The 25,800-nt window shown below is 53.7% G+C and overlaps 10 protein-coding genes across 10 annotated transcripts; 4 read left to right on the top strand and 6 right to left on the bottom strand.

Annotated features, from left to right (window-relative positions):
* Positions 1-339: 339 nt before the first annotated feature.
* Positions 340-1,246, top strand: TRIREDRAFT_102787 (uncharacterized protein; the record flags this gene model as incomplete). The annotated part of the gene is made up of 2 exons (XM_006961624.1): positions 340-452; positions 505-1,246. 2 exons carry the CDS (start codon positions 340-342, stop codon positions 1,244-1,246), a joined length of 855 nt encoding a protein of 284 aa, XP_006961686.1.
* A 346-nt stretch (positions 1,247-1,592) lies between these two features.
* TRIREDRAFT_21250 (uncharacterized protein) lies at positions 1,593-3,239 on the bottom strand (the record flags this gene model as incomplete). Its single annotated transcript, XM_006960924.1, has 3 exons — positions 1,593-2,870; positions 2,938-3,137; positions 3,231-3,239. The coding sequence occupies 3 exons, from the start codon at positions 3,237-3,239 to the stop codon at positions 1,667-1,669; spliced, it is 1,413 nt and encodes a 470-aa protein (XP_006960986.1). The 3' UTR covers positions 1,593-1,666.
* A 1,818-nt stretch (positions 3,240-5,057) lies between these two features.
* Positions 5,058-7,121, top strand: TRIREDRAFT_102785 (uncharacterized protein; the record flags this gene model as incomplete). The annotated part of the gene is made up of 2 exons (XM_006961623.1): positions 5,058-5,277; positions 5,371-7,121. 2 exons carry the CDS (start codon positions 5,058-5,060, stop codon positions 7,119-7,121), a joined length of 1,971 nt encoding a protein of 656 aa, XP_006961685.1.
* A 1,952-nt stretch (positions 7,122-9,073) lies between these two features.
* TRIREDRAFT_21249 (uncharacterized protein) lies at positions 9,074-12,015 on the top strand (the record flags this gene model as incomplete). The annotated part of the gene is made up of 3 exons (XM_006960923.1): positions 9,074-9,901; positions 10,022-10,053; positions 10,140-12,015. Exons 1-3 carry the CDS (start codon positions 9,476-9,478, stop codon positions 12,013-12,015), a joined length of 2,334 nt encoding a protein of 777 aa, XP_006960985.1. The 5' UTR covers positions 9,074-9,475.
* A 1,560-nt stretch (positions 12,016-13,575) lies between these two features.
* Positions 13,576-15,298, bottom strand: gpd1 (glyceraldehyde-3-phosphate dehydrogenase). Its single transcript, XM_006961201.1, has 4 exons — positions 15,263-15,298; positions 14,889-15,024; positions 13,948-14,632; positions 13,576-13,896 (listed from the first exon to the last, which is right to left on the bottom strand). The coding sequence occupies exons 2-4, from the start codon at positions 15,015-15,017 to the stop codon at positions 13,691-13,693; spliced, it is 1,020 nt and encodes a 339-aa protein (XP_006961263.1). The 5' UTR covers positions 15,018-15,024; positions 15,263-15,298; the 3' UTR covers positions 13,576-13,690.
* A 2,621-nt stretch (positions 15,299-17,919) lies between these two features.
* TRIREDRAFT_73975 (uncharacterized protein) lies at positions 17,920-19,496 on the bottom strand (the record flags this gene model as incomplete). The annotated part of the gene is made up of 2 exons (XM_006961200.1): positions 19,069-19,496; positions 17,920-18,996 (listed from the first exon to the last, which is right to left on the bottom strand). The coding sequence occupies exons 1-2, from the start codon at positions 19,345-19,347 to the stop codon at positions 17,920-17,922; spliced, it is 1,356 nt and encodes a 451-aa protein (XP_006961262.1). The 5' UTR covers positions 19,348-19,496.
* Positions 19,497-19,788: 292 nt separating this feature from the next.
* TRIREDRAFT_21246 (uncharacterized protein) lies at positions 19,789-21,143 on the top strand (the record flags this gene model as incomplete). The annotated part of the gene is made up of 3 exons (XM_006960922.1): positions 19,789-19,902; positions 19,964-20,275; positions 20,340-21,143. The coding sequence occupies exons 1-3, from the start codon at positions 19,900-19,902 to the stop codon at positions 21,141-21,143; spliced, it is 1,119 nt and encodes a 372-aa protein (XP_006960984.1). The 5' UTR covers positions 19,789-19,899.
* Positions 21,144-21,738: 595 nt separating this feature from the next.
* TRIREDRAFT_102780 (uncharacterized protein) lies at positions 21,739-22,543 on the bottom strand (the record flags this gene model as incomplete). The annotated part of the gene is made up of 3 exons (XM_006961199.1): positions 21,739-21,796; positions 21,862-22,269; positions 22,395-22,543. 3 exons carry the CDS (start codon positions 22,541-22,543, stop codon positions 21,739-21,741), a joined length of 615 nt encoding a protein of 204 aa, XP_006961261.1.
* Positions 22,544-23,727: 1,184 nt separating this feature from the next.
* Positions 23,728-24,406, bottom strand: TRIREDRAFT_102779 (uncharacterized protein; the record flags this gene model as incomplete). Its single annotated transcript, XM_006961198.1, has 3 exons — positions 23,728-23,785; positions 23,862-24,101; positions 24,222-24,406. 3 exons carry the CDS (start codon positions 24,404-24,406, stop codon positions 23,728-23,730), a joined length of 483 nt encoding a protein of 160 aa, XP_006961260.1.
* An 881-nt stretch (positions 24,407-25,287) lies between these two features.
* TRIREDRAFT_102778 (uncharacterized protein) lies at positions 25,288-25,491 on the bottom strand (the record flags this gene model as incomplete). Its single annotated transcript, XM_006961197.1, has 1 exon — positions 25,288-25,491. The coding sequence occupies one exon, from the start codon at positions 25,489-25,491 to the stop codon at positions 25,288-25,290; it is 204 nt and encodes a 67-aa protein (XP_006961259.1).
* Positions 25,492-25,800: the final 309 nt, after the last annotated feature.

Below are 25,800 nucleotides of genomic sequence, written 5' to 3'. Positions count from 1 at the left end.
GCGGAAACTCGAGCGGTGAAGAGGCGCCCGGCAGCAGTGCCATGCCGGCTGCCAGGTGAATGCCACATAACTTCAGGCCGTGAATCGACTACGCTCTCTTTCCTCACTTCTTCCATCTCACTCTTCTATTGGGTGCTAAAGGTTGCATCACGTGGGAGCATAAGGTTACGTGAAGCGGAATATCGAACGATCAGAACCTCCCCTCGAAATCTCCCTTCCCTCCTTCACCTCTGGTAACTCGACCTGCTGGAATCGTCCCAAACGTCTGCGTCAGGGAATCTGCAGGCTGGAGAAACAGCCAACTTCTCACAGCAAATCGCGCGAAAGAAACTTTGCAGAATGTCTGAAGCCGAAAACTTAAGCCACGCGTCGGTTCAGGAGAGCATCGCCGGATGCGAGCGGCAGGGTGAATTGGACATCTTCGATCTCATGATAGCGAGCCGTAGCCTAAGGTGAGCCAAACACTTAGTCAATTACACCAGACCGAACCACTGACAGTCGCAGGTCCTTCATCTTTCAAATAGAAGGCTCGTGCTGCCCTGGATTCAAAATCGGCTGGGTCAGCACCGTCACAGCCAGGTTCTTCTACGGCCATATTGAGATTGGGGAGTTGACGTTCGAGAACACGCCAGTCGTACCCGATGGCGCAAATTTCGTGACTATTCCGGAGGGCGAGTACCGCGAAGATATTGTGAACATCAAGAGCATGGTGGGATTCGAGTCCTTCTTCGACGACCTTATGCCCAAGAGCGGTGCCGCCCATTGGCTTGACGAGGACGAAAGAAAGACTACAGCTGCCATGAGCGTGTCGCCCGACGGCCATCATCTCGCATTGACTATTGACTTGGCGAAACCGCCGAGAATTAAATGTGAGGTGAGGTCCCTCACCATCTCCGACAATCGGATCAACATCAATATGAGAAACACGAGCTCAGGCCCGATCAACATGGTCCTTGATGCAGACTGTGAATTTGTCCTCCTGCAAGACAAGAAAACTGTGGGAAACCTGCTGGGGATGTTCAACATTCACTCGGGAACAGAGGATTGGGTGGTGAATGGGACTATCCAAGATGGAGTTTCCGGCGTGGTGTTACTAAAGGGAGTCAGATATAGGGAGCATTTTGCTGATAATACGTGGTATCAATACTTTATTCAATCTTTCGAGGTTGAAATCAATGTGGACAGAGCGGCGTCAGGGAGGGTAGTGAAAAAGCGCAAGCTCTCAACACGATCTTCTGAGCTATAATCAGATTTGTGTCAGGCTGCTTGGTACGCGAGACCACGGATCTAGAGGTGCTAGCAGAGGTCGAGTCGGTATCGCATGAAATTTGCAGTTGGGTGGTAACGAGGGAAAAGGAAGACCCTCCGGATGCGATATGCTAGCTTGCTTTACCTCCCGATACTTGAAGAAAGATAAGCAGTCGGCACGAGATAACAAGGCTCGAGGTAGCATCTCTAAGGAAAATTACCGTGTTAACTTGTTTATTGCAAAAACTAATCAAAGTGGTCTCTCGGCGGTGACCCTCGTGCGCCCGAATATTGCTCATTTATGGTACAATCACTTTCCATTACGTTGCCTCTCCGTGTCTTTGTTTTCGCCTCACGATTTGCCCAAAATAAACGCCAGCCATCTGGATATCTCTTTCAGCACCCTTATTCACAGCCTCTAGCTCAAGTCCATGTTCTCAGAGCCGGTGGCGGCAGCAGCAGGGGCAGTGCTGCCGTTCTGGACTGACAGGTCGACGCCACCGTCGTTGCCAATCAACCGCTTCTCGGACTTGTTGACAAACTCGATACTCCTGGCCGGGTCGTAGAAGAGCTGGAAGCACCGCTTGACGTCCTCGATGCCGACTTGCTTAGACTTCCGCTTCGCTGAGACGAGCTGCGATGTGGTGATGAGGTTACTCGCGTATCGAAGACCGGCCTCCTGACCAATCTTGGTCAGCAGGGCAAGGGCGTCTGCTGAGACGTCAATCTCCTCCTCCTGCGCCCTAATGGACAGGATCTTCTGGATCTCCTCCGCATTATAGGGGTGCGTGTTGATGATGACGACGCGGTCCAGGAAATCCAGGGGCAGGCCGTGTGGGCTCTTGTAATCGGTGCCTCGAATGCGCGACTGGCCTCGGTTGCTGGCCATGATGACGACTGGCGCCAGGTCGTCTTCCAGGGCTCGGTTGATGTAGGAGAAGCACTCAATGTCGAGCATGTGCACCTCGTCGATGAACAGCACGCCGGGAACAATCTCGGCCTTGCCCTCCTCCTTCCACTCCCCAACCTTGGTGTTGATCTGATCGCGAATCTCGCTGCGAATCTCGCCAGTGTCGCCGGAGAAGAGAGCCAGGAATCCCTGTGTTCGTGAGTTGATGACGTCGATTTCGTGCAGCGTCACAGTGTGGATGACTTCCTTGCGCTTTTGCAGTTCTCCATCGGGGCACTGCAGAAACTTTGTGTCAACGCCCATGGCATCGTAGTCGCGGGATCGAGCGTATGATCGGCCCAGCTTCGTAATCTTTCCAGACGACTTGTCGATAGAGATGATGTCGCCCGCCATGACGCGCTCCTTGGTCATTGCGTCAATCATCTTCGCGCCCATGTCGTACACAGCCTCCATGTCAGTCGTCTTGATGGTCAGCTTGCCCTGCTTGGCGCTGCCGGTGACGCTGCGGTCAATCTGGATCTCGACAACCTCTCCCTCCATGATCTCGCTCTCCTCCTTTATGCGGACCCCAATTGACTTGCGGAAGGCTTGCGTGAGAGCTTCGGTTTTTGACATTTCGAGGGAGAAAATTTCGGATGACGCGAGGGTCGTGAAGGGAACGTCGGAGCCTAGTGACTGCGCCATTCCGGTGGCAATGGCAGTTTTACCCGTGCTGATTGAGTGATATATGTGAGCTGACTGCCATACTGAAGGATAGAAGAATCATGCTTTTGGCATACCTTGGCGGACCAGCGATCAAGACGGCGCGGCCAGCAATCTTGCCATCCTTGATCATCTGCAGAATCACCGCGGCGGCCTTGCGCGCCTTTTCCTGGCCGACGAGGCCCTGAGACGCGGCTCGGGGCTCGAGGCTCGTTGCATCGACGCCGAGGCCGCGGATGTGCGAATGCGCGGCGATGAGGTTCAGACCGCGAAGGTCCTTGGACTCGGAAACGGTCACTATGGGCTGAAGTTGCAAAGCAATCAGTTTTCAGGAACGGGAAACGCTCGGAGCAGAGGACAGCAAACTCACAGCAGCCATTGTGCGGACACTGATGGAAGCCGTGCGCGCAGCAGTTTCGTGTGGTTGGTGATGCTCGGCCTGGGTGTCTGATCCAGTCTGGTACTGCTGTGCTTGATGGATCGAGACTTTGGTGGATGCGCAGGACTGGAGGGAACTTGCAGGTGAACAAACAAATTCACGGTTACTGCAGGCGATTTGGGAATAGCGAGGTTGCTGCCCATGTCCAGCCTGGAAAAATTCCGGCTCCGGCGAAGCGCGCGTCTGGCGCTTAACAAGTGCTCTGCAACCCCCGCTGTTGCTATCCAAGACAGGCCTGGAGGTCTAAGCCGAATAGGCGGTAGTGGTTGAGATTCAGTGGACGGGCGGCGGGGCGGCAGTGGCCGGAATTCGCCGTTTTAGCACCAGCTGTTTAGAGGTAAGGCTGATCTGATTGGGGGGGACAAGGGCCGCCTGTCGATAAGAGCTTCCATGTAGGTTCTTGTTCTGACCTCAACTCGTCCTTTGTTTCGAGATATGGAAAATGACGAAATTAAGGACAGCATTAACATAGAACAAAGAGACATAACTCGGGGTTCTTTGAGTCTTGGCATTAGAGTTATCAAGGTAAGATTCCAGTCCAGTCTTGTTTATACTTATCGAAATGTTGCCGCAATATCAACCTGCGAACTGCCCAAGCTTCGTCTCCCGCACGGCCTGGCAACTGCTTTCATTTCTTTTACCTACATGGCTATCAGGCAGTCCGCGTCTTTGCAACGCACAAGTTGCCGCAGCTCTTTCAGCTCCGTGCCCCTGCGTCTACTCAGGCTCCTTGCTGGCCCCCAAATGCTCTGATGGCACCTAACTATTTGCTTTGTTTGCTGAAATTGCTTGTTTGCTGGGTGCCATCTGACCAACCGATACCCTGTTCCTCTGCCATCATATCTCCACTCCTCATCATTAGCTCAAAGCCACCTCCGCTGCTTCTAGCAATGTTCTGTCAGTCCAACCTTGCAACGAGGAGGAGTCTGTTCGTTGTTTGCCCTCGGAGCTCCTTGCTTTTTCCTCTGGTCGAGGGCTTACGAGGGTGCTTCCTAATACCAGCTCCTGTGTATACTACCGTGTAAATAGCTCCCTCTGATACCTAGTGGTGGGTACCTATTACATTAGATTGTATCTCTGTATACCTTCTGGAACTCCATGCACAGGCCCTCCTCTGCTACAGGCTGGGCAGTTGAGATGTCACTCGCCTCCAGCTGTCAGATAGGCGCCCGGCAACCAAAACACACGCCCGACCCCCCTAGAAGAACAGCTGCTGTATCCAAGTGCCAACGCCTGCCTGGCCTGGTCCAGTCCCTAACGGTGCTTCTCCAGCTTCGGATCGGGCTCCTTGTTTAACTGTTTATCCCACCAGACCTCCTGCAAACAAGGTGCGGCCTGACCCGCACGCTTAACCACTTGCCGCACCCACATTCTCTCTCTCTCTCTTTCTTTTCCCTCTCTCCCTATCTCTCTCTATCTCTCTCTCGCCATCTTTCGTGCTGGTGCTTACTGTACGCCTGTGCAACTACTTATGCTCGGCAAGTTCCTGGCCATCTATCTGGCTGTGCCACTTCATCGAGAAACCTTCTGTTTCGTCTTCTTTTCCGTTTCTACTGCAGCTCCTCTGTGGTGACGTTCTCCCTCCCAAGGGTCATCCGCTCCGCCACAAGCTCGCTGGATGTGCCTCAGGAAAAGCGAGAGGTGATTCAGCAGCCAACTGGACAGCCCTCGCCTTGCCTCGCCTTACCTCGAGTATCTTTCTAATCTGCCTGTCTATATCGCCAACTGTGAGCTTCATAACAGATCGCCGTCGCCATCATGAGTCCGGACCCTCTCAAGTCCAGAAACACCCAGCAAGGGTTCCATCTCAAATTTGGGGGAGGCCGCAAGCGGGACTCGATCCACGGCGACAGCAGCCAACGACAAGCAGGCGATGGCCCGTCGAAACCCAAGCGCAATCGCCCCGTCAATCGCGCTGACGAGCGGAGCTCAGCTGCCCAACGCGATCGCATCGAGAAACCCGTTCCCACAGCCCCAGGTACGTACTTGCGCTCAACAAAAGCCGTTATTCGAGCGGCCTCTTGTCGAGCACGGACTCTGAATGAACCAAACTAACAACGGCCGAATATAGCTTCCCACAAGTCGCGGCAGCCTGGGAACCCCATCAAGTCACAAGCTTCGGATCGCTCGAGCTCTATCACGGCCAGCATTCTCAGGCCAGTGCTGGACTCTGTCTGTGAAAGAATGACATGGTTCCAAGCCAGGCATAAACACAGCAAGATTCTTGACCGCTCAAGGGAAATTCAAGAGCAAAGCCACTACAATCCATCCGACTACCCGGGCTCTGCAGACCTCTTGGTTGATCAGGAGCAGCAGATTCGAGAGGAGATTGAAAATGCCAATCAGAGAATCGCATTCACCGATGAGACGATTGCGGCAGCATTGCAGCCCCTTCTGCAACAGGTCTCGGAAGCCTGTGCCAAAAGCTGTAACCCATCAAAAGCCTCGGAAGAGCAAGCGGTATTAGAAGCAAAACTGGCCGCCGTTTCGATCACTCTGAAGAAGGAGGCACAGGACTCGATCGAGCAAGAATCTGCGGGCCTTCAGCAAAAGCTCCAAGAGCTCGTCGAGTCGCATATGGTCAAACTAAAGGATGCAATTGACCTTGAAACCGAACAGAAACAGGAAAAGAAACTCAATAACAAGTTGCATTCACTTCGCAAGACTCTGACCCAGGAGGCGGAAGACAGGGCCACCAACCTGAGGAAGACGCTGGCACATGATTTTGAAAAGCGCGTGGCCGAGATGGAGGAGACCATCATCCAGCGCCACAAGAAGAAGATTGACCAGCTCGAAAAGAGTTTGGCTGAAGCGAACCTAAAGAATGCCAAGCTGCACGATTCGTTGAAAAGCCTGGAAGCAAGATTTGATCAGGCAGCCTCGGAACAAGGAAGGCTGTTGAAGTCGCTAGTAGACGAGACGCAACTCTCTCAGAAGCTGCAGCAGCTCTCCGTGTCAAAGGACGAGAAACTAAGCAAGCTCGAGGCTCGTTTGGAAAGCTTACCCAACCATGCTTCGAAACTTGAGCAGCTGGAAGAAGACATGCGTGAACATTCCAAGTTCATCGAAAAGAAGGCAGAGCAGCAAGACGAAGCGAGCACACGCCTCGAAGCACTGGAGTCTACCTCGTCCAAGGCCTTTGAAGAAGTAAAGAAAATCAAAGAGCACGTCCAGAGTCTGGGTTCAAGTCACAAATCAGCAACCGCCTTGACCGACCGTCAGATTTTGGAGGTTATCAGACCTGAGTTGGACAAGAGCGATGAGAAGCTTAAGAACGGTATTCAAAGAATTCAGGACGGGCTTACGCCTTTCCTCTCAAAGGAGAGGGCCTCGCGCGAGGCTTTGGAGTCGCAGTTGGAGGATATCAGTGGCCAGCTATCAGAGCTCCAAAGCGAGAGCAGCACAACGAAGACGAAATTATCTGGCTTCGCTGAAGACTCTAATAAGAATCGTCATCTTGTTATCGAGGGAATGAAGTCGCTTGAGAATGAGGTCAACGGCCGACTCGACTTGGTGACGAGCGAGCTCAAGTCTATCACCCGAGTCCCCAAGCCCGACTTTGAGCTTTCCAGAGATGCTTATGAAGGGATTTGCCTGCAGCTGCAAGCTCTCGACAATTGGCAAAACCACTTCAATACCAGAGGCCTCTTCAAAGAGATAGTGGCTTACATTCAAAACGCGCTGCCCGAGTCGGCACGAATGAAGATTGACAGGCTGGAGGCGCGTCTCACTGCTTTTGAAAACAGCTTTAGCCAGAAGCGGCGCAAGCTTCCAGGCAGTAACGCGGCTATGGTTAATGGCCACCAGCAAGACTCAGCATGACGCTCCTCGCCATGTTCTTCTTTCATTTTCGCTTTTTTTCCACTTTCCTTCTTTCCTTTATTCGTCTCTCTCCCGCGCTGGACTTCGACCGGCGCCAGGGAGCAAGATGGTAATAGGACATATTGTTTCCCAGACGACACAGAGGTTTGCTCTGTTATGGAATCTGATGAGGCCGCGATCTTGGCCGGTTCTTGGGTTTCGAGGCCAGACATTCTTTTCGACAGCTTGGCGTACTAAGGAAAGCGTGTCAAACAGGTGTATTCCGCCAGGGGCTTTCTCATCAGAGGATGATGACTTCGGATGGCTCTGGACGCTGGACGTGACAAATGGACTGGATGACATGTATGAGACTTGTGTATGAGACTTTATATCCCCGAGGACCATTAGGGGGGAACCTCGATGCGTAACTATAGATGAAAGGGAAAACGAGCAAACACTTGTGATAGATGTGTCATTTGACCGATGATATATTTGCTTTTTACGTCTCTGTGTGACTCTGATCGACCAGAGCCTCAACTCTCGGCCAGTCGTTCAGTGAATGTACCATTGGATGTTCAGTTTTGACGAGGCGTGACTTGCGTGGCACAAAGCTGTGTGACAAGGAAGAGAACAAAGAGAAGTTTGCCCATAAGAGACAAGGAAAAAAAGGTCAAAGAACGTAACACTAGAAGGGCTTTGTTGTGTGCTTCTGACGTGAAAGGCGCCGTGCAGTCTTTTGCAGTCTAGTTGTGAAGAGGAGGGGAGAATGGTACTTTGAAAGAGGAGTGGCTGACGAAAGATCATTTCATTACATGTACTCCGTTGCCAGAACTGCCACTTCTCTCTCGCAGTGACTGCTATTTAGACTCAAACACTTGGAACCAACCAAGAATGGTAGAGATATCTCTGTAACTGTCTCTACTTAAGTCTCTGAATAAGTGCTATCTTGAGGTAATAATATTCTGTCGGATTTAGGTCTCGGCATACCTGCTGCTGCTCAGAGGCGCCGTCCATCACGAACCCCAACCTCTGATTGGAAGCAGAAAGTAGAGGGGAACAGAGAAGGTAGATTAGCCACGGCACCAGCAGCAACCTTACTGTTGAGCAGACTCAAAGCCGTATCTGGGATGACTACTCTAGTGAGTAGCGATAGAGGATACCGCCTTCTTCCAGCCCCAGTGCGGTTTTCCTGAGACTTGAAGAGGGTTGAGATCATCCATAGACGAAGATTCATGGACAAAGCTTCAAGGAGAAGTCCAAGCATCTACATACTGGCGGTTTACCTGAGCGTGTATGAGCAGCAAAGAATACAAGTCAAGTGATGATAAGCCCTCCACCCTTTGAGGTGACACCAAAGTGAAGCCGAACTGGATTTGCATCGGCTATTGTGACACTCTTCACCTCAATTATTCAGAATCGCAGCCTCGAACACTAGCAGCAGCCACTGCGGATTTACCCCCGTGCTAGCCGCTGAAAGAGCTCCCAGAGCCCCCCATGGCGCCGCCCCGACAGCGCCCAAAGCACCGCTAAGCCCCCGGGGCGTCGAAACCTTAACAGCGCTTCCAGGCGAGCTCCAGCCCTGAGGCCAAAGTGAGCTGGTAGGTTCAATTGTCATTGTCACCTCAGTCAGCGCGACAAAGTGAGGCCTGGAAGTTGGCAAGGCAAGGCAAGGCAAGGCAAGGTACCTCAGGTAAGGTTACCTAGTAGTGGAGGGTACGTACCCGCCCATACAAAAGGGACAGGGGGCCCCCAGGAGAGCGTTTTAACAGGCCAGCTCCAGACCAGACCAGCCTTTGGGTAGCAGCTCCATTGACAAGTAGGTACGAGGTACATGCGCCTCCACCCCCCGTCTGCCGCCCGTCCTGGTACCGATCGCCAAACACCACCTGCACTGCATCTCGTGGGCATCTGCATCAGCACCAGCACCAGCATCAGCACCGGCATCACGTCCGGCCACCACCATCCAATTCCATTGCCGCCTCGCCTCGCCCTGCTGCGATCCCAGCCGCCTGCAGCCGCGCCCTGAGCACCGACAAGGGCGCCGTTTCCGAGAGGCATCTGCGGCTCGAGCCTCTCCCGAAGCGCTGCTGAGCGCCCCGAACCACCTGGCACCGCCTGTGTCCGTCCATTGCTCTGCCTGTTGTCCCTGGGCCTTGCCGGTTCCTTTGTGTCCTTGCCCGCGGCCTCTTTGTCGCTGCAGCCCGCAGCTCGTGCGGCACCGCTCGCGGCATCATATTTCGTCGTTGTCGTTGTCGTCGTCGTTGGTTACCGCCTGTCCTGTCGCGCGCTGCCCGTCGCTCGTTGCCGCTCGCAACATCTCTTGGGTCGCGCTCCGCCGCTCACTCGTGCCTGCGGCATGATCACGCCCAAGCACGATGGAAGCGGCGCGGAAGACGATCAAGGAGCTCGGCCAGCGCATCCTGCCAGAACGACCCCATCACCTAGCCTTCCACCCCGAATGGCGCTTTCGCCCCGGCCCCGGTGACGGCAATGCCTTTGAGGAATGGAACCATCCCCGCCTGCAGTACCTGACGCTGCTGTCCGATTCCGATCGCGGCATCCTCTTGACAAAGTCCGACTATGACATGCGGGAGGAGCCCGCCAAGCCGCTGCCACGCGAGGTCAACGCGCTGGCCAAGGGCGGCGAGAAGAAGAAGCTGTCGCTGAGCGACTACAAGAACAAGAAAACGGGCGCCACGTCGTCCACGTCGCCCCCCGAGCCCTCAATCGCCAGGAAGAAGGAGAGCGAACGCGCCGGCGAGCTGGCCGCCACCAACAGCAACAACAGCAACACCACCACCGTCGGCACGGGCGCCACGTCGGACCCCAAGCCCGCGTCAGAACACCGGCCTGCCTCCGAAGCGAGGAAGATGGACAGGCCCAGGCCGCGAGAATCGGAACCCCCCGTCGACGCCAGACAGCGACTGGCTCGCGAACCAGCCGCCGACATGAGGTGGGTACCTTGCTTGCAGCTCCGCCGCCAGCTCGCGGCAACGGTAGCATTGGCAAGAAGATCATCAGCAGCTGACATTGATCCAGATTACCTCTTAAACCTCCCACCAAACACCCACTGCCGCCCCGACCCCCCTCTCCCGTCCCCAAGAAACGCGTGGCAGACCTGGACGACGACTCGCGACCGCACAAGCGCTCCAGACCCGAAGGCGGCAAGTATGCCGATGACCGAGCATCGCTCTCCCGCGATGACGCGCAGAGGCGCAAGGATAGAGCCCCCGCGATGGCCTCGAGGGATGCGCCTCAACACAGGGATGACAGGCCACCCGCCCCAGTCGCCAATTCCTCCTCGCTCCCCAACGGCAGAGCCCTTCTCAAAAGCGCCATGGGCTCCAGTCGCAACAACACCTCGCCCGCGCATCGTCCACGAGGCGACTCCATGAATGGTGTTCGACCTCCCGGCTCGGGAAGCAACCGGGTCACGCCCACAAAGTCCGAGGCGCAAAAGGCCAGCGTGCCGCCTCTGCTATCCCCCCTCCACCTTACCTTTGATGACCGCGATGCCGAAGAAAGATCGCTGGCGAAACAAAACAAGAAGAGATCCCTCGAAGAGTCACAGGCCCAGCCCAAGTCGCCGAGCCGCCAGCATAAAAAATCTGAGTCCACATCAGAGCTCAAGAGACCACAGTCGCCCTTGCGGCTCCCACCGCTGCTCTCGCCCACTTTGCCGCCGGTCGTGGAAGCTGCTCTGCAGCTGAGGAAGAAGAAGTCCTTGGAGCTCGCGGAAGGCAAACCCGCCAAGAGCAAAGACGACAAAGAGAAAGAGCCGCCATCAAAGAAGAAGAGGCCCGCAGCGAACGACTTGTCGGACGCCGACGATGACGACGAGCCCCTTTTTCAACGGCCGCGCAAATCACTCGTCGTCACGCTCAAGGTGCCCAAGAAGCTGCGACGCGACTTCAAACGCATCCTGGCCCTGTCGTCTTCAACCGCTGCCCGGAAGGAGCTGCAGGCCCAGAACCAGGAACGCTCCGCTCCGCCTGAGGACTCTTTCCAGCCTCCACCCGCGAGGAAACGGCCCGTTGCTCCTGGTGACGCGTCAGGTACAAGAGAGACTTCCACCTCGCAGAAGAAGCCCAGGGTTCCCGACATTCCCAGCTCGTCCCGTTTGCCCGCCCCGACTACACCATCCAAGAGAGGAGCTACCTCCATGTCCCGCGTCAGCTCGAGCAACTCGCTGGCCCAAACTCCCGGAGACAACACCGTCAACGCGACTCCATCCGCTCCGGCCTCTTCTGACCGCCGGGTCAATGGTCAGGCCATGAATCACCCCGAATCCGTCGAGGCCAGGGCCATGAGGGACAAAGAAGCTCGTCTCTCTACTCTTGGACGCCGCCTTAAGCACGAGGCAGACACGGCAATGAGAGGTGGTGCCGGTGGCAACGAGCCCGATCTCAAGAGGGGCTATGCCATCAGCGTAGAGAGTCTGCTGGCGTTTATGGCCGGCTTTCAGGCACAAAATATGTATCGCGGGTTGTGCAATAAGAGGAGTGACCCGTCAGGATGGTCCAGCCTGTTCCCCTTGCTCGAATTCATCGAGGGCCAGATGAAGAGACAGGAGGCCCACACCCGCCGATTCCTCCCCCTCTTTGTGCTGGTCCTCAACATACACCTGCTCGCCATCACGGAGCTGATTCGGTGCCATGTGACGGTCGAGAACGCGGCCGTCACGGTGACAGATTTCACCCGGCTAGAGCGGATGCGGTTCCGGCTCTGGTCACAGCTCTCCGAGGCCCTCAACAACATTGAGGATCCTGCCTTGCGGCTCGAGATACCACAGTACCAACCGCTCGACGATGGGCTGTCGGCGATCCATCGCATGCTCATTGACTGGTGTCACCATGAAGACGTCGATTGGACTCCTGACGCTAAGCTCGAAGAGTCTCTTGTCTCTCGAGGCTAAGCATGTGCTATCGGAAAGAAAGAGACCACGACAGAGGGAGGATCCGAACTTGCATCTCCTATTTCATACCTCAACATTCCTCGATGAGCGCTGTAGTTTACGGGCTGGTCGGCAGCTATCCGGAGTTGGGCGGCCGCTTTAGAGCTCGTTTCCCACTTAGCAAGTCTTGCGTACTGGCAAACGAGCGGGAAAAGAAATGATTGTTTCGCTGTTGAATATTACCAAAAGAGAAGGTTAATGCATTTTGGCGTTGGAATGACGAACAATAAAACCCCCCCTTCCACCTCCCCCCTTTTTGTTTGCTCTTCTGGTTTCAGGCACCTGGTGGAAGTGGATTGAGCCGATTATGGATTTGAACGACTACGTCGTTGAAAAAAAAAAGGACGAGGACACTTTCCCCTCTGCAACCGCCGCGAGACGAGGTTGCGCCTTGTTATCGTTTGGTCTGTTTCTGTCTTTGCTAGGAAAACCATTTCTTCCTTGTTCAATTTTTCTTGCTTTTGCCTTTTTTATGATATCCCATGTGCTCAACCCGTTGTTGTCACTTCTGATTCATCCTCTTCTCTCGGCAAGCCTCACTTTGGTGGTGAGCGGTAGTGGAAAATATCTCTCTCCTACTGCCGGGATATACCATGGGGGGAAAGGGCTTTTAGGGGGGTTGGGATTGATTGAGGAACAATGTAATTTTCAACGAGACTCTTATTTTGATGTTATTTACTCGCTTTATTGTTCCTCGGTCTGGTTAAATCGTACTCTTCTTCTTCTTTTACGGATCTGATCACTCGGGGGCTGTTTGATCACCAAAGGGATTTGATAAGTCACCAAGACAATACTTTGGTGGCGTCGATAACCCGCTTCGATCAAGCAACAAGGAAAAGGGATTCTATGAAAGGACAGGAGAGAAGAGGAGAGGAGAGGGACTTGATTAATTGGATAGAACCACAGACGGTTTGAGGTAAACCCTGACAGGTCACCTCACCGAGAGCTCTCTAAGAAGGAAATACTCCATCTTCTAGTCCTCATCTTTCTTTTTTTGTTCAAAACTTGAAAAGTTGGGAGGAGTGTGTTTCTGCGTTCACGGCCTCTTGAGATCATTCTTCTTCTGCTCCTTTTCTTTTCTCGTGCAGATTACTCTAGGTAGATAGGTAGGTGCTTTTGGGGGGTTTCTTGGATTTGCAGCACAGATGGTGGACGCCTGAGAGGTCCTACCATTCCTTCTCTCGAGGGTACTATGGCTTAGATGGAATACCCCAGTCCAGATCATGATTGGAATCGACCTTGCATGCGATGGTTATCTTGTTTCCCATGTGTTGTCTGAGTACCTAATCATAGAAAGCGATGGATGTATAATCGTTACTCTGTGTATTCTTACCGAAAGATCGCAAACATGATCGTAAGCCAAGTGACTGTGAGCATGTGATGGCAACGCTTTCTCAAAATAACGTACAAACGGGCTCGCACGCAAACGTGAGACATAACTTGTAGCTCATATTCCTTTACAATTGTTTGAATGGGCAGTCAAGGGTTCGACATACGATACAGTCACAAGGATAGTCAAGTGGAGCAGATTGGCTCTATTCGTCATGGCCAGAATTACTATTTATTTACTATTTTTGTTTGCATTCATAGACAATGCTCGACGCCCTTCTGGGGCCCATTCTGAGGAACACAGCACTTATTTCTTGGAGGCATCGACCTTGGCGACGTGGGCCAGGAGGTCGAGGACACGGCGGGAGTAGCCCCACTCGTTGTCGTACCAGCTGATGAGCTTGACGAAGTTGGGGTTCAGGGAGATACCAGCCTCAATGTCGAAGATGGAGGAGTTGGTGTTGCCGAGCATGTCGGTGGAGACGACAGCGTCGTTGGTGTAGGCCAAGATTCCTGTTACAGTTAGCTCGTGATTCTCTCAATGCTTATCATTTTTGTACATACCCTTGAGGGGACCATCGGCAGCCTTCTTGATGGTCTCGGTGATCTCGTCGTAGGAGGCGCCCTTCTCAAGGCGGACGGTCAAGTCGACAACGGAGACGTTGGCGGTAGGGACACGAATGGACATGCCGGTGAGCTTGCCGTTGAGCGAGGGGATGACCTTGCCGACAGCCTTGGCGGCACCAGTGCTGCTGGGGATGATGTTCTGGGCAGCACCACGGCCACCGCGCCAGTCCTTGGCGGAGGGACCGTCAACGGTCTTCTGGGTGGCGGTGTAGGAGTGGACGGTGGTCATGAGACCCTCAACGATGCCGTAGTTGTCGTGGATGACCTTGGCGAGGGGAGCCAGGCAGTTGGTGGTGCAAGAGGCGTTGGAGATGACATCGGCGGAGCCGTCGTAGTCCTTCTCGTTGACGCCCATCACGTACATGGGGGCATCGGCAGAAGGGGCAGAGATGATGACCTTCTTGGCACCGCCAGCCAAGTGAGCCTTGGCCTTCTCGGTGGTGGTGAAGACACCGGTGGACTCGACAATGTACTCGGCACCAGTCTCGCTCCACTTGATGTTGGCAGGGTCACGCTCGGTGTAGAAGCGAACCTTCTTGCCGTTGACGACGAGGTCCTTGCCGTCGACGGTAACGTCGCCCTTGAAGAGACCGTGGGAGGAGTCATACTTGAGCATGTAGGCCTGAAGAACGTTGGGTTAGCGCATGAGCTATAGGCTGCTGGGAAGATTCCTTTCTGATATTCATGGCCTGAGATGGTAAAACATCTCATATCTCAGCCCAAAAAGCGTCCAAAGCGATGTCCGAGCGGTTGACTCGTATCGTCTCTTTCCGTTTCTCAACTGGGCTCCAAGCAAGCCGTATTGATTTTAGGCTGAAGAGGGACAAGCGCATGTATCTCAAAAGGAGTCAAGGGAAGAGGAGGGGGGCGCGGCTCACAGCATAGCTGGTCTCGATGAAGGGGTCGTTGACGGCGACGACCTCGATCTCGGGGTGCTCAACAGCGTTGCGGAAGACGATACGTCCAATTCGGCCGAAGCCGTTGATGCCGACCTTGATGGGAGCCATTTTGTATCTGCGAATTGAGCTTGCGTGAGTCGTGAGCTTCCAAAGAGATTTTGGTGGTGGTTGTTTGTTAGGAAGAAACGAGAGGGAGAGAGGGAGGAGGGGTAAATAGGGAAAAAAATTGGTGACGCAGGAGAGTCTGGCGGGGTAGCTCGTCAAGGGCACGAGTGAGAGGAGGGGCAGGCGAACAGAAGCCGCATCGTCGGGCGGAGCATCGTGGTGATGATTGTAGTAGTAGTAATACTAACCTGAGGATTTGCGAGGCTGGTGATTAGGAGAGAATGTCGATGTTGTTAGGAATGGTTATGGAGAAGAAGAGGAGGAAGAAAAAAAAAAGAGGAGAGGAGGGAAAAGAAGATTGAGGAGGGAGGTGGAAAGATTAATACTAAAGCAGGTAGGCACGGCAGGTAGGGTAGCTGGTAGTACCTGGTTACCTGAGATAGTGGACGGTAAGGTACCTTAGTTGCTTAGCTTGGTCGTTTCTGACACAACGGTGATGCGGCATCGGATGAGCGACATTCATGCTGCTTCTCGCATCCTAATCCTGGCAAAACGGTATCATCAACTTGAGCTATTACATATGACTGTTGGCGAGTTCCCAGCTTCGGCCCCGCCAGCCGCCATCCTATCCAGATGGACATTGGAAGCAGGGCTCGTTGAATCCCTCCCTAGGTACCTTAGCAACTGCATGACCACCTTACAAGTACCATACAAGTACAACCTAACAGCTGAGCACGATTGCCAAGCAGCACCTCTCCTGCTGGTATAGTACGAGCCTACCTAGTACACACAATCGCCCCGGCTGGGGTGGCGAGTATGTATCGCCGAAGAGGTGCTGGCCATATTGATGTAAGGTAGCTCTCAATCTGGGGGGGTGGGTTGAGGCGCCATAATGCATAGGTAGGTACTATGTGATTGAGGCAATCGGGGGGAGCAACAACGGGCGAGGTTACGGGAGGGCGGCTTTGACGTTACATTGACGTACTGTGCGTGGGAAGCGCAGATGCAATAGTGGTTCTATCTTGCCATCACGGTGCCTTTACTAACATGGCCATCGTTCGTTGTTGGTGAGCTGAGGAGAATACCTTATGATGCATGCACCTTGGTGGTTACAGAATGATTCCATCCATACAACACCTGATGGTCCTCGCAGTCAATATTGTACATACAGCATCAAGTCAGCTCGATTCATCATTATTCATCAGCCGCGCCTGTATATCCGTTTGGCTCTCACCGACAAATTTCAAAATCAGCGCCCTTCGAGAATTATTATTAACACAAAAGGAAAAGGGGAACCTAAACAAAAAAAATTACAGCATTCGACATGTCGCCGATTGCATCAAACAAGGCGCAAGGCTAGGCCCAGGGCCAAGGCTGTGCTTGTCCCTGCGCTCATATTTTTTTTACGGAACCGGCGGGGCGATTTCCTTCTTCTGCGTCGACGGCAAATCCATCGCCTCCCAACAAATGTCCGGCCGCTTCTTTTTCCCTCTCTCCACCGGGCAAACGCCGTAGGCCGAGTCCGTAAATCGCAGGAGAATTACTAAAAAAGAAAGACGGACGGCCCGTGGAAATATTCCTTAACGGAGACCAGAACTTGTCAGAAGCTGTCTAGAATCCAGAGGCATGAATTCCATCAGCAGGTAGCCCCGTGTATGAGGTCATCAAATCCTTCTCAGTAATCCCGAGCGAGGACGGAAAAAAAAAAAAAGAAAAAATCAAGACAGCCATATGATCACTCAGAGCCTGCGATCTCGCTCGCTCATGGTGTGAAAAGATCATAGTGATGCTTCACCTGTACCCGTCCATCCCACGCTTCACCGGTGCTGCCGCGGCCGTATTCTCTCCTGTTCCACGGAAACGGAGTCTTATAGCAAAGGCGAAATGCTCATCACGGCTGCGGCTGCGGCCACGGCGGCAAGCAGGAGAATTACTCAATACTACTACTATTACTAGTAGTAGTACGAGCAATGATACGCCCCCCCCTCCAATGCTCTCAGCCAGTTGTCCTTTGACCTGAGGCTGCTGCACCCCGTGGCCTCGCCTGGCACCGTGATACGCAATCTGCCTGCGTGGGTACGGATATAGGACGTTGATAAAGACACGATAAGGCGGCAGCAAAAAAGTGGCGTGTCTGCGTTGCAAATGGTGAATAATGGAAATCGCTCATTGAGCCGTTACCTAAAGCAGTAGTTCACGTCTCGTAATTGGCATTTGTCAGTAATAAGGTAGCTAGCTGCTCGTTTTGCACTGTTCTGCCGTTGGGGGAGGGTGTCGAGGCTCTCGCGGCAGGTTGGCGATGCCTTCATTTTCTTCACCTTTACATCAACCGGCGTCTCATTACCGTACTGCACGAAACAATGGAACCGTTGGAAAGCAACAACACGGCCACCCACAACACAACCCCTGCAGTCTTGCTGCACCCAGGCGGCAAAGCTCGGCTGCCATCGCGCTTCCCTAGGGCCGTTGCGGAATGCAAGCGCCGGAGCGTTACGGCTTGTGGGATCTTGGAGAAGCCTGCGACCCCAGATCGCCCCATGGCTGCCCGTCCGGCCCCGTTGAGATCGGGAGTTCCAGGAACAATCTGCAGCGCAAGCTTCCCATTTTCCCCCTTCTTTCCCCAGCGCCGTGCCCCTTCTCTAGCCGCGGCCGAGATGCCGGGACCGATGCAGCAGAGCGTCGACTTGCCCCCCCCGGGGATGACCAACGAGATGCTTCTTTGTGCGTGTCCATCGACCCCAAGGTTTCCACTTTCACAAGTCTTCCCCGACACGACACGAAAATAAAGCCCCGGGAACGCGAGAGAGCGGCTCTACCCGCTCTGCTTGTCTCTATTCGCTCGGCTTCTCTGCCACCTTCTTCGTCCACTTGTCTCAGTGTAGTACTGCTCGTCTGCCTAGGATCGTCATGAAAAGTCAGCCGAAGTGGCCCACGCGCCCTCCTCTCCATCACCGGCAACAGCTCGGAATTCGACGCCCTGGCCAAAGTATCCGGCATCCTGCCAAGCTTTCATCGTGGGGCCGTCGAAAGGGCCTTGCTTTGCCGCATCGTCTCGTCCGTCCGTCCATCTAAACTCCCACATGGTACCGTTCGCCGGAGCTGGTTGCCCCTCGGTGCCTGCAGGAGCCTCAGCGGCAGGCTTGGGCTCGACCCAGTCCTCTCCCGTCTCCCGACGATACTCACGAACTAGCAGTTCTCGCTCCTGATCGTAAATGTCTTCGTGTCCGCGGCTGAGTAGCTTATCGGCCGCATCCGTAATGGCGTCGATTGCTTGCTTAACCTCGGCTTGCCTGGCGTCGTTGGCCGCCTCCTGATCCGTCTCCATAGCTTCTGCGCCCTTGTTCATCTTCTTGAGCTTCCATTTGGGTATCTTTTTAGTCTTTGTCTTGTCCTTGCCCAGTCGCGCCAGAGCTTCCAGGGGTGTCTCTGTTTTCTCCAGGTTTCGGATCAGTGTTGCTAGCAGGTCCGAGACCAAGACCTCATCTTCCTGGATGCGTCTCTCCCGGGCTTCCGCCTCGCGCTTCTCGTGCGCTGCCGCCGCCTTCTTCATATCTTTTTTGCTGAGGCCTTCGAGCCAGCTATCGTGCATGGCGTCTGGATCGTTGGCTTTTCGCACGTAGTTGCCGTCTTGGTCAAAGCGACCCTCCTCCATCTCTTCTTTGAGATTGAAGGCTTCGACCTTGGGTGCGTTACGCTTCAGGCCTCCCGCGCCGACCTCTTCATCGACACCTTCTTCCTGGATCGCAAGCTCCAAGTCTTCCTCGTCGTCGCTGCTCTCCCGGTCGTCCAGGCGGATGGTGCCGCCACTTTTGCTCTTGTTCTCTTGGCCTTGGATCTGGGCTTCGTCTAGAAACTTGACATCCTTCTTCTTCCTGCCAGACTTTTCAAACTCCTCATCTTCGTCGCCCGCTAGTTCTTTGCCTTCTTCCTCGTCGTTTTCCGCCGCAAACATGTCATCGTCGTCATCATCCTCGTTGATGGGCTTGCCGCCCGACGGTTCCTTGTTGCTGCTGGCTTTTGCATCGTAGTTGTCCAGCTGCTCCAGGATATTGACGTTGATCTTTTTGCGGCTGCCTGCTCGCGCGTTGAAGTTTTCGTTGTCCGAATCACTGTCGTAGCCGTCGAGATTCACGGCACCTCGTTTCGTGGCGCCGCTGCCGCCAATCACGTCGGCGTCGAGGATCGCATCGTCTTCGCGCGCGTCCGGCGCCAGGATGGACGGGTTGCGCACATCGAACTTGACTCGCTTGGTGTCTTCCTCGTTGTTGTAGTGCGTCCGAGCAAAGTTCTCGCCCGCTCGATTGGGGCGCGCGGCGGAATATCGAGAAGACATTGCGCGCTGCGGAAGGCTGGAAGAGGCTTGGGCAAAAACTGATTGGGAGTTTTGCAGAAGAGGGAGAGAAGCAAAAACAGAAATATGGCTGGCCAATAACGAGATGCCTCGTCGATGAAATGCTAGCAAAAAGTGTTGAACAGCAGTAAATGCAGTTATTTATTCCGAGATGACGTGTTGAAGTGGCGCGCTCGTTAGCGCAGAGAAGCTTCTATGACCAGGGAGTAGCAGTACTAGGTAGTAACTTCTGGTTTCTGGCGCTGTCGCAGCTCAGCGATATGATAAGAGGTACCTGCGTCACTCAAACAGCTGCCTCCGCTGCTACAGTACAGTTACAGCTACTACCTACTACAAACCCCACGTCTTCCGCCTTTCCACAACCTGAACCTTTCTCTACATCAGCAAAGATCACGGAACCAACAGCAGCAGCCTCAACGGCCTCCACGAATCGCTCTGCTCGTGAGCAAAGTTCGAGATACTCCATACTATCCATCGCATCCGCCTCGATCTTCTCGTCATCTCTCGTCGCCGTCCGCCTTCTCCCACGCAAAGATGGTGAGTCTCACGCCTCGCCTCCCACATCCCATCCCCATACGTCTCCTGACATTCTCTCAAGGCTGGCTACGGAGGCTTCGGTGCCGGAGCCGACTTATACGGCATGGCGCGCGTTGGCCGGCGACCCATCATCCAGCGCTTCGACGAGTACTACAGATGCTATCCCCTCATCATGGCGCCGGGCAGCGAACGGCCAGAGCTGAACTTTGGCTCCAAGATCATTCTTCCGCCGTCGGCGCTGGACAAGGTGTCCAAGCTCCATGTCCAGTGGCCCTTGCTCATGGAGTTGATCAACGGCGAGAAGGGCAAGCACTCGCATGCTGGTGTTCTGGAGTTCATCGCTGAAGAAGGCCGGGCTTACATTCCTCAGTGGGTGAGTTGTCGAAAGAGCTGGTCCAGCCCAGTCTGCTGCTGCGTTGGGCTAACCGTGCTATCAGATGATGGAGACGCTGGGCCTGGACGTGGGCGACATGATCCAGATCCGAACAACCTCATTGGAGCTGGCCAGAATGGTCAAGCTCCAGCCGCAATCAGTCAACTTCCTCGAGATTAGCGATCCAAAGGCAGTCTTGGAAAAGGCATTCAGAAACTTTGCGACCCTCACAAAGGGCGACATCTTCAACTTTGAGTACAACGACGAGGTCTACCATGTGGCGGTTCTCGACGTCAAGCCGGAGACGGAGAAGATGGGCGTCAGCATGATTGAAACCGATGTGTCGGTCGAGTTTGCGGCGCCCGTTGGCTACGTCGAGCCCGAGAGGAAGAGCGGAACCAGCACGCCGCGGAGCACCATGGGCGGCGTGCCTGCTGGCGGCGTCTTGCACAGCCAGGGCACCATGGCCCAGGCCATCAACTACAGCGCTATCGCTCCCTCGGTGACAAGCGTGCCGACCAACTTTATCGGAGAAGGCCAGCGGGTAGCCAAGAAGGGGAGCAAGACTGCTACGCCAAAGCCCGCAACTCCAGTGCCAGTCGACACAACCCCCGTCCTGAAGCGACGAGACGGTGCTCCCGCGCCTCTTCGCCTTCCTCCTAACAAGCTCTTCTTTGGATACGAGTTCAAGCCGCTCAAGACGGACGCTGACAAGGAGAAGGAGAAGGAGAATTCGTCGAAGCCGCACTTTGCTGGGCAGGGACAGAGTCTGCGTGCAACCGCTAAGAGGAAGGGAGACGCAGACGACAAGTCGAAAGCACCGGACAAGAAGTCGACCAATGGAAGCAGGCCGGATAGCCGGCGATAGGGGCCTGTCTTTTACTTTTATTTTCCTCATGTGTACTGCGGCGTTTGGGGCTGGGAATCGCTCATGGATGGTATCATGAAATTGCTCGATATATAGAAACATAGCTTTTGTTTTCCTCTCTTGATCGACTCATGCCGCTTGGGTGACTGTAAACTGGATCAGGCAGGTAGTGGGAGCCCTTTGCTTCCATAGATGTCACGAAGCCATGGACATGTGTGGGCAACTCTATGCATATAGTCACTACCTACCTAGTAGCAGAACAAAGACCAGTAATTCTTTTGCGACGACGTTTCAAGGTGACTACTGCGAGCAAAGAGACAAGTTGACAATTGTAACAACTCTACTTCTTCACCGAAAGAAGGCTTCATATGATTAAAGATTTCCATTTCCTGTACTAACTTAGAGATATGTTACTGCAGCCTCATTCCCAGCTGGCGCATGAGAATCCGCGTAAACAAGCCCTTTCTGCCAGATCCCTGAGCTAGATAGTCATCATGATAGCCTATATTGTTATCCCCTGGCTAGATTTTCGATAGAATGACAAAAGGAAAAATACCGTCCACTTGGGAAAGAAGGGGAGTATGCAGGGATCTGTCTAGGCAGAGCTCTCGGCATCCGAGGCGGGAGCTTTTTCCTCGCTGTCGGAGGTAGCGCTGGAGGAAGAGAGTGTCAGTTTTAGCTGAGAGCATTCAGAAAGTCAGACTTTGTTATCACGTACCTCTGGTCAGCAGCAGGCGTAGCAGGTGCCTCCTCCTCCTTCTTGGCCTTTTCCTCCTTCTTGGTCTTGTCCTCTTTCTTGACCTTGTCCTCCTTCTTGAGCTTTTTGGTGGGAGTCGCGTCAAGCTCCATCTCATCATCATCGACCTCGTCATTGTTATTGTTGCCGTTGTTGTTGTCTCCAGCGTCGGTGATCGCCGCCTGCTGGCCCTTGACGCCGTTCTTGGTGCGCTTCCGGGGGGTGGAAGCCGCCTTGCGGGGAGTCGCCTTGGGCTTGGTCGCGCTGGCGGGAGGAGTGGCTTCGGCGGCGGCGACGACTTCCTCCGAGCAGCGGGCTTTGAAATCCTTGAGGATGGTCTTGGAGAGGTGTTGCCTGAGATTCTTGTAAGACTGGTGTGCTCGCCCGTTGCTTGAACGGAAGGGTAGGGAGATGGGGTGGAGAGAGAGAGAGAGAGAGAGAGAGAGAGGGAGGGAGAAAGTGGGAGAGAGAGGGAGAAAGTGGGAGAGAGTGGGAGAGAAGGGTCTGAGACGTACGACATTGCGTCTTTGGTGAAGACGTAGCCGAGGCCTTCCATGATGGTGGTGACGCGGGACCAGTCGTAGCGGCTTGGGTTGCTGTAGAGGATGGCGACGCAGAGGTCGCGCTCAGCGGCGTCGGACCACTTCTTTTCTTGGGGAGCCATGATGAGTTGATGAAGTTTCTTTTGCTGATGGTTGTTTGTTGTAGAGTACTTAAGTAGATGTGGGGATAGAAGCGAGGTGTTTTGCTGCTTGTGGTTCTGTGGAAAGGGGGGATGTAGTCCGAGTTGTGTGAGTGAATGAGAAGAGAGGAGAGAAGTGAGAAGAGAGAAAGTGAGGTGAGAGTGGAAGAGTGTTTGTTTGTAGGTAGGAGAGGAAGAGAGAGAGAGAGAGAGATGGGGGTTAAAGTAGAGGCACGAGCTCGGGCAGCAGAAAAGAATCGGGCGGTGTGGATGGATTGTCTACGGCTTGGGGGTGAGATTCTCTCGAGTGCAGAGGCCTGGCTTCTCTCTTCTTTTCTCGGCTGAGGTGTGAAGAATCAGTACTCGGTGGCTGGCTGATACTTAACTTGCATGGGAGTTGAGAGCTCTGTAATGTGAATACGACTACTTGATGCACAGTTGTGTGTAAACTGGTTTTGATTGTCCATGTGAACTTGGTCTGAGCACTACGCGGTGATGACTCGGCTTGAAGAGGAGTTGCTTGTTCATGTTAGTGAGCACTACAGCACATGGATTCACCAGGGAGAGCAGGAAGACTGGACTTCTCTTGTCCTTCAACAAAGTTTCTTTTAGAGTAATTGACCGTAACTCCTTTGTGACTCCTCGTATGTGCGTATCTTCTAGAGCTTCGACATTCTCGTATGTGCGTATCTTCTAGAGCTTCGACATTGTGACCCCGGAGCCGTAACTCGTGAGAGCCAGTCTCTTCGATACAGGACGATACAAGTCTGTTGCAACAGTAGAGAGTCATGACTTGGCACTCAAGGCACATTTCGAGAATCTCAGCCATGTTAGGACAGTAGAACCTCACAAGCCAACACTGCTACAAGTGAGAGTTTGCTCAGCTTGGTGTCGAGATGCCTCCATTTTCATACGAGACAATGCCCCCAGTTGTCACCATGCACATAGAAATCCCGTTAAAGGTCAAATTCTGCATTGTAATCATTCCTGTCTTGAAAAAGACGGTATATGCCTGCGAATATGCGAATGTCTTTTTGCCTGATGCAGATGCCACTTGACCAGCTAGCCCTTTGATTCAACCCATATCCCACACCTCAAAGGGCGTCAACTGGTTCCCAATTCTTCAGTCAACTCTTCGTAACCGTGGCATCCATCCAGGTGGCTTCTTAGTAGCCATCCTCGTTCTCAAGCTTGGTCTCGTTATCCAAGGCGTTGATTTGGGCCCTGTAGAAAATAACACGCATTAATCACCTACGACACATCGAATGGGAGAGGGTAGAGATGCTTGCAAAGTACTCACGAGAGGAGAGACTTGCCGCGCTTACGCGGGCGCTCGCAAGGACTGCCCATCTCCTCATCTTCGTGCTGCTCCAGCTTGAGGCTCAGGGCGTCGTCCATATCGTCAATCTCCTTCTTGGCGGAGCGGCGCTTGCGAGGAGTCGGAGTGGCGCTCTTGCGCGGAGTGGCAGCGCCAGGCTCGGAGGAGGCTGCGACGATGCCTGCAGTATCACGGCTCTTGCGCAATTTCTGGACATGTTGACTAGATATGTGAACGAGGCGTTAGCAAGATGACGAGAGTCGGACATGAAGAGACCAAAGATGAGTTGTGAGATATATATGTATATATAGAGAGAGAGAAGGAAATGTGGAAGGAATGTACTTGATGGCATCGTAGCTGTAGGTGTAGCCTCGGGCTTGCATCTTCTTGGTGACCTCGGTCATCAGCGCCTTGCCGCCCTTGACTTCATCGATGATGCACAAGAGGAGAGCTTCGTGCGCGGTGGCATCCCAGCCACGAGAGGGCCTGGGGGGAGGTGCAGCATCGGACGCCTTGGAAGAGCCCATGATGCTTCAAAGATGTAATGATGGATGGGTAGAGGTGTAGGAATATGGTGAATGATTTGGCAAGAGAAGAGAAAAGGGAAGAAGAAAAAGTAAATGTTTGATGTTTGTGTTGTGGAATTATAATGTGTAGAGGTAAGGATAGAGTGAAGAAGTGAAAGGGAAAAGACAGAAACGCGAGGAGGAATATATAGGTGCTGCTGAGGAGGGGGAGCAGTTCTGCCGGTATTTTTTTTGGCCCTCCGCCAACTGGCAGGTGAAGTGAAGCCCAAGCGCAAGGGCGAGTCAATGCAGAGACGAGCGCAAAACGTACCGGAGGGCGCTCTCAGAGAAAGAGTAGCCCATTTCGTTGAGGTCGGCCATGACTCTGGCCCAGTTGTCGGGGGAGAGGGACAAGTTGTGGAATACGGAGATGAGGATATCTTGGTGGACTTGGGGGGTCCATTTCATCAACTGGCGAGAAGCCATTGAGTCTTCTTCTTTGTTTTCGTCTTTATTGAGAGTTGTGTGGTGTTGATATGAGGGATTGGGGGGGATGGAAATAGAAAAGCAGTGCTTGGCTGAAGAAGAGTTGAAGTTGAGGGTTTGATCGACCGAAGTGTAGTCTGAAGAAGAGAGTGAAGAAGCAAAGAGGGAAAATAAGCAAAGAGAGGATGAAAGATGAGCATTTATAGAGAGAGAGAGAGAGAGAGAGAGAGAGAGAGAGAGAGAGAGAGAGAGAGAGAGAGAGAGAGAGAGAGAGAGAGAGAGAGAGATGTCTCATATTTCCGGCACAAACATTTGCAGGAAACAGAGCGAATCAACAGAGGCAAAAGAAAAGAGAGGGAAAAATAAAAAAACAGGCAAAGTTCCCTCAGGGAAACCACACAAAAGAAAGATGTTGCCTACCGGATAGCGCTCCACGAAGTTTCGTAGCCTTGAGCAGCCAAGTACTCGACAATCGCGTTGTTGACCTGCGGGTTGAAGCTGTTGTTTCCCGCCTGGTAGAACGCCACGAGGAGCTCGCGAAGGAAGTCGACGTTGTCCCACGTTCCGGTTGGCTTGGAGGCCGTGCCGGCGTCAGATGCAGGTGCAGCCTTGGGGGGCATTTTCGCGGTTGTTGTATCGTCTCTTTTGTGTGCTGATTTCGTCGACGGCCAGATGGTGTTGTTCTACCTCTGAGGCTGTTTCGAGAGGTTGGGAGTTGGAGAGTTGTGTGCTGGCGGTTGGAGTAACGCCTCCCTGCTGCCTTTATGTGAGTGAGGTGTTGAGCGGTCCGAAGCAGGGCTGGCAACTGGAGGCGGAGGCAGTGAAGGGGTCTTTATGGCAGCTCACATTACCTACGCGTGTATCAAATACATACGTGCAGCACATACCTAGTACCTAACCTAGGTACCTAGTAGGTAGGTAGGGTGTGG

Source organism: Trichoderma reesei, assembly GCF_000167675.1.
Source record: "Trichoderma reesei QM6a unplaced genomic scaffold TRIREscaffold_1, whole genome shotgun sequence".
NCBI lineage: Eukaryota > Fungi > Ascomycota > Sordariomycetes > Hypocreales > Hypocreaceae > Trichoderma > Trichoderma reesei.
This window is presented reverse-complemented; position numbering and strand designations above follow the sequence as displayed.

Bases quoted from the DNA above. Each gene is read 5' to 3' on its own strand.
- gpd1 (XM_006961201.1), bottom strand. From the start codon at position 15,017: ATGGCTCCCATCAAGGTCGGCATCAACGGCTTCGGCCGAATTGGACGT. The intron at 14,633-14,888 runs GTGAGCCGCGCC...AACGTTCTTCAG, and splicing joins TCATCGAGACCAGCTATGCT to GCCTACATGCTCAAGTATGA. The intron at 13,897-13,947 runs GTATGTACAAAA...TAACTGTAACAG, and splicing joins TGCCGATGGTCCCCTCAAGG to GAATCTTGGCCTACACCAAC.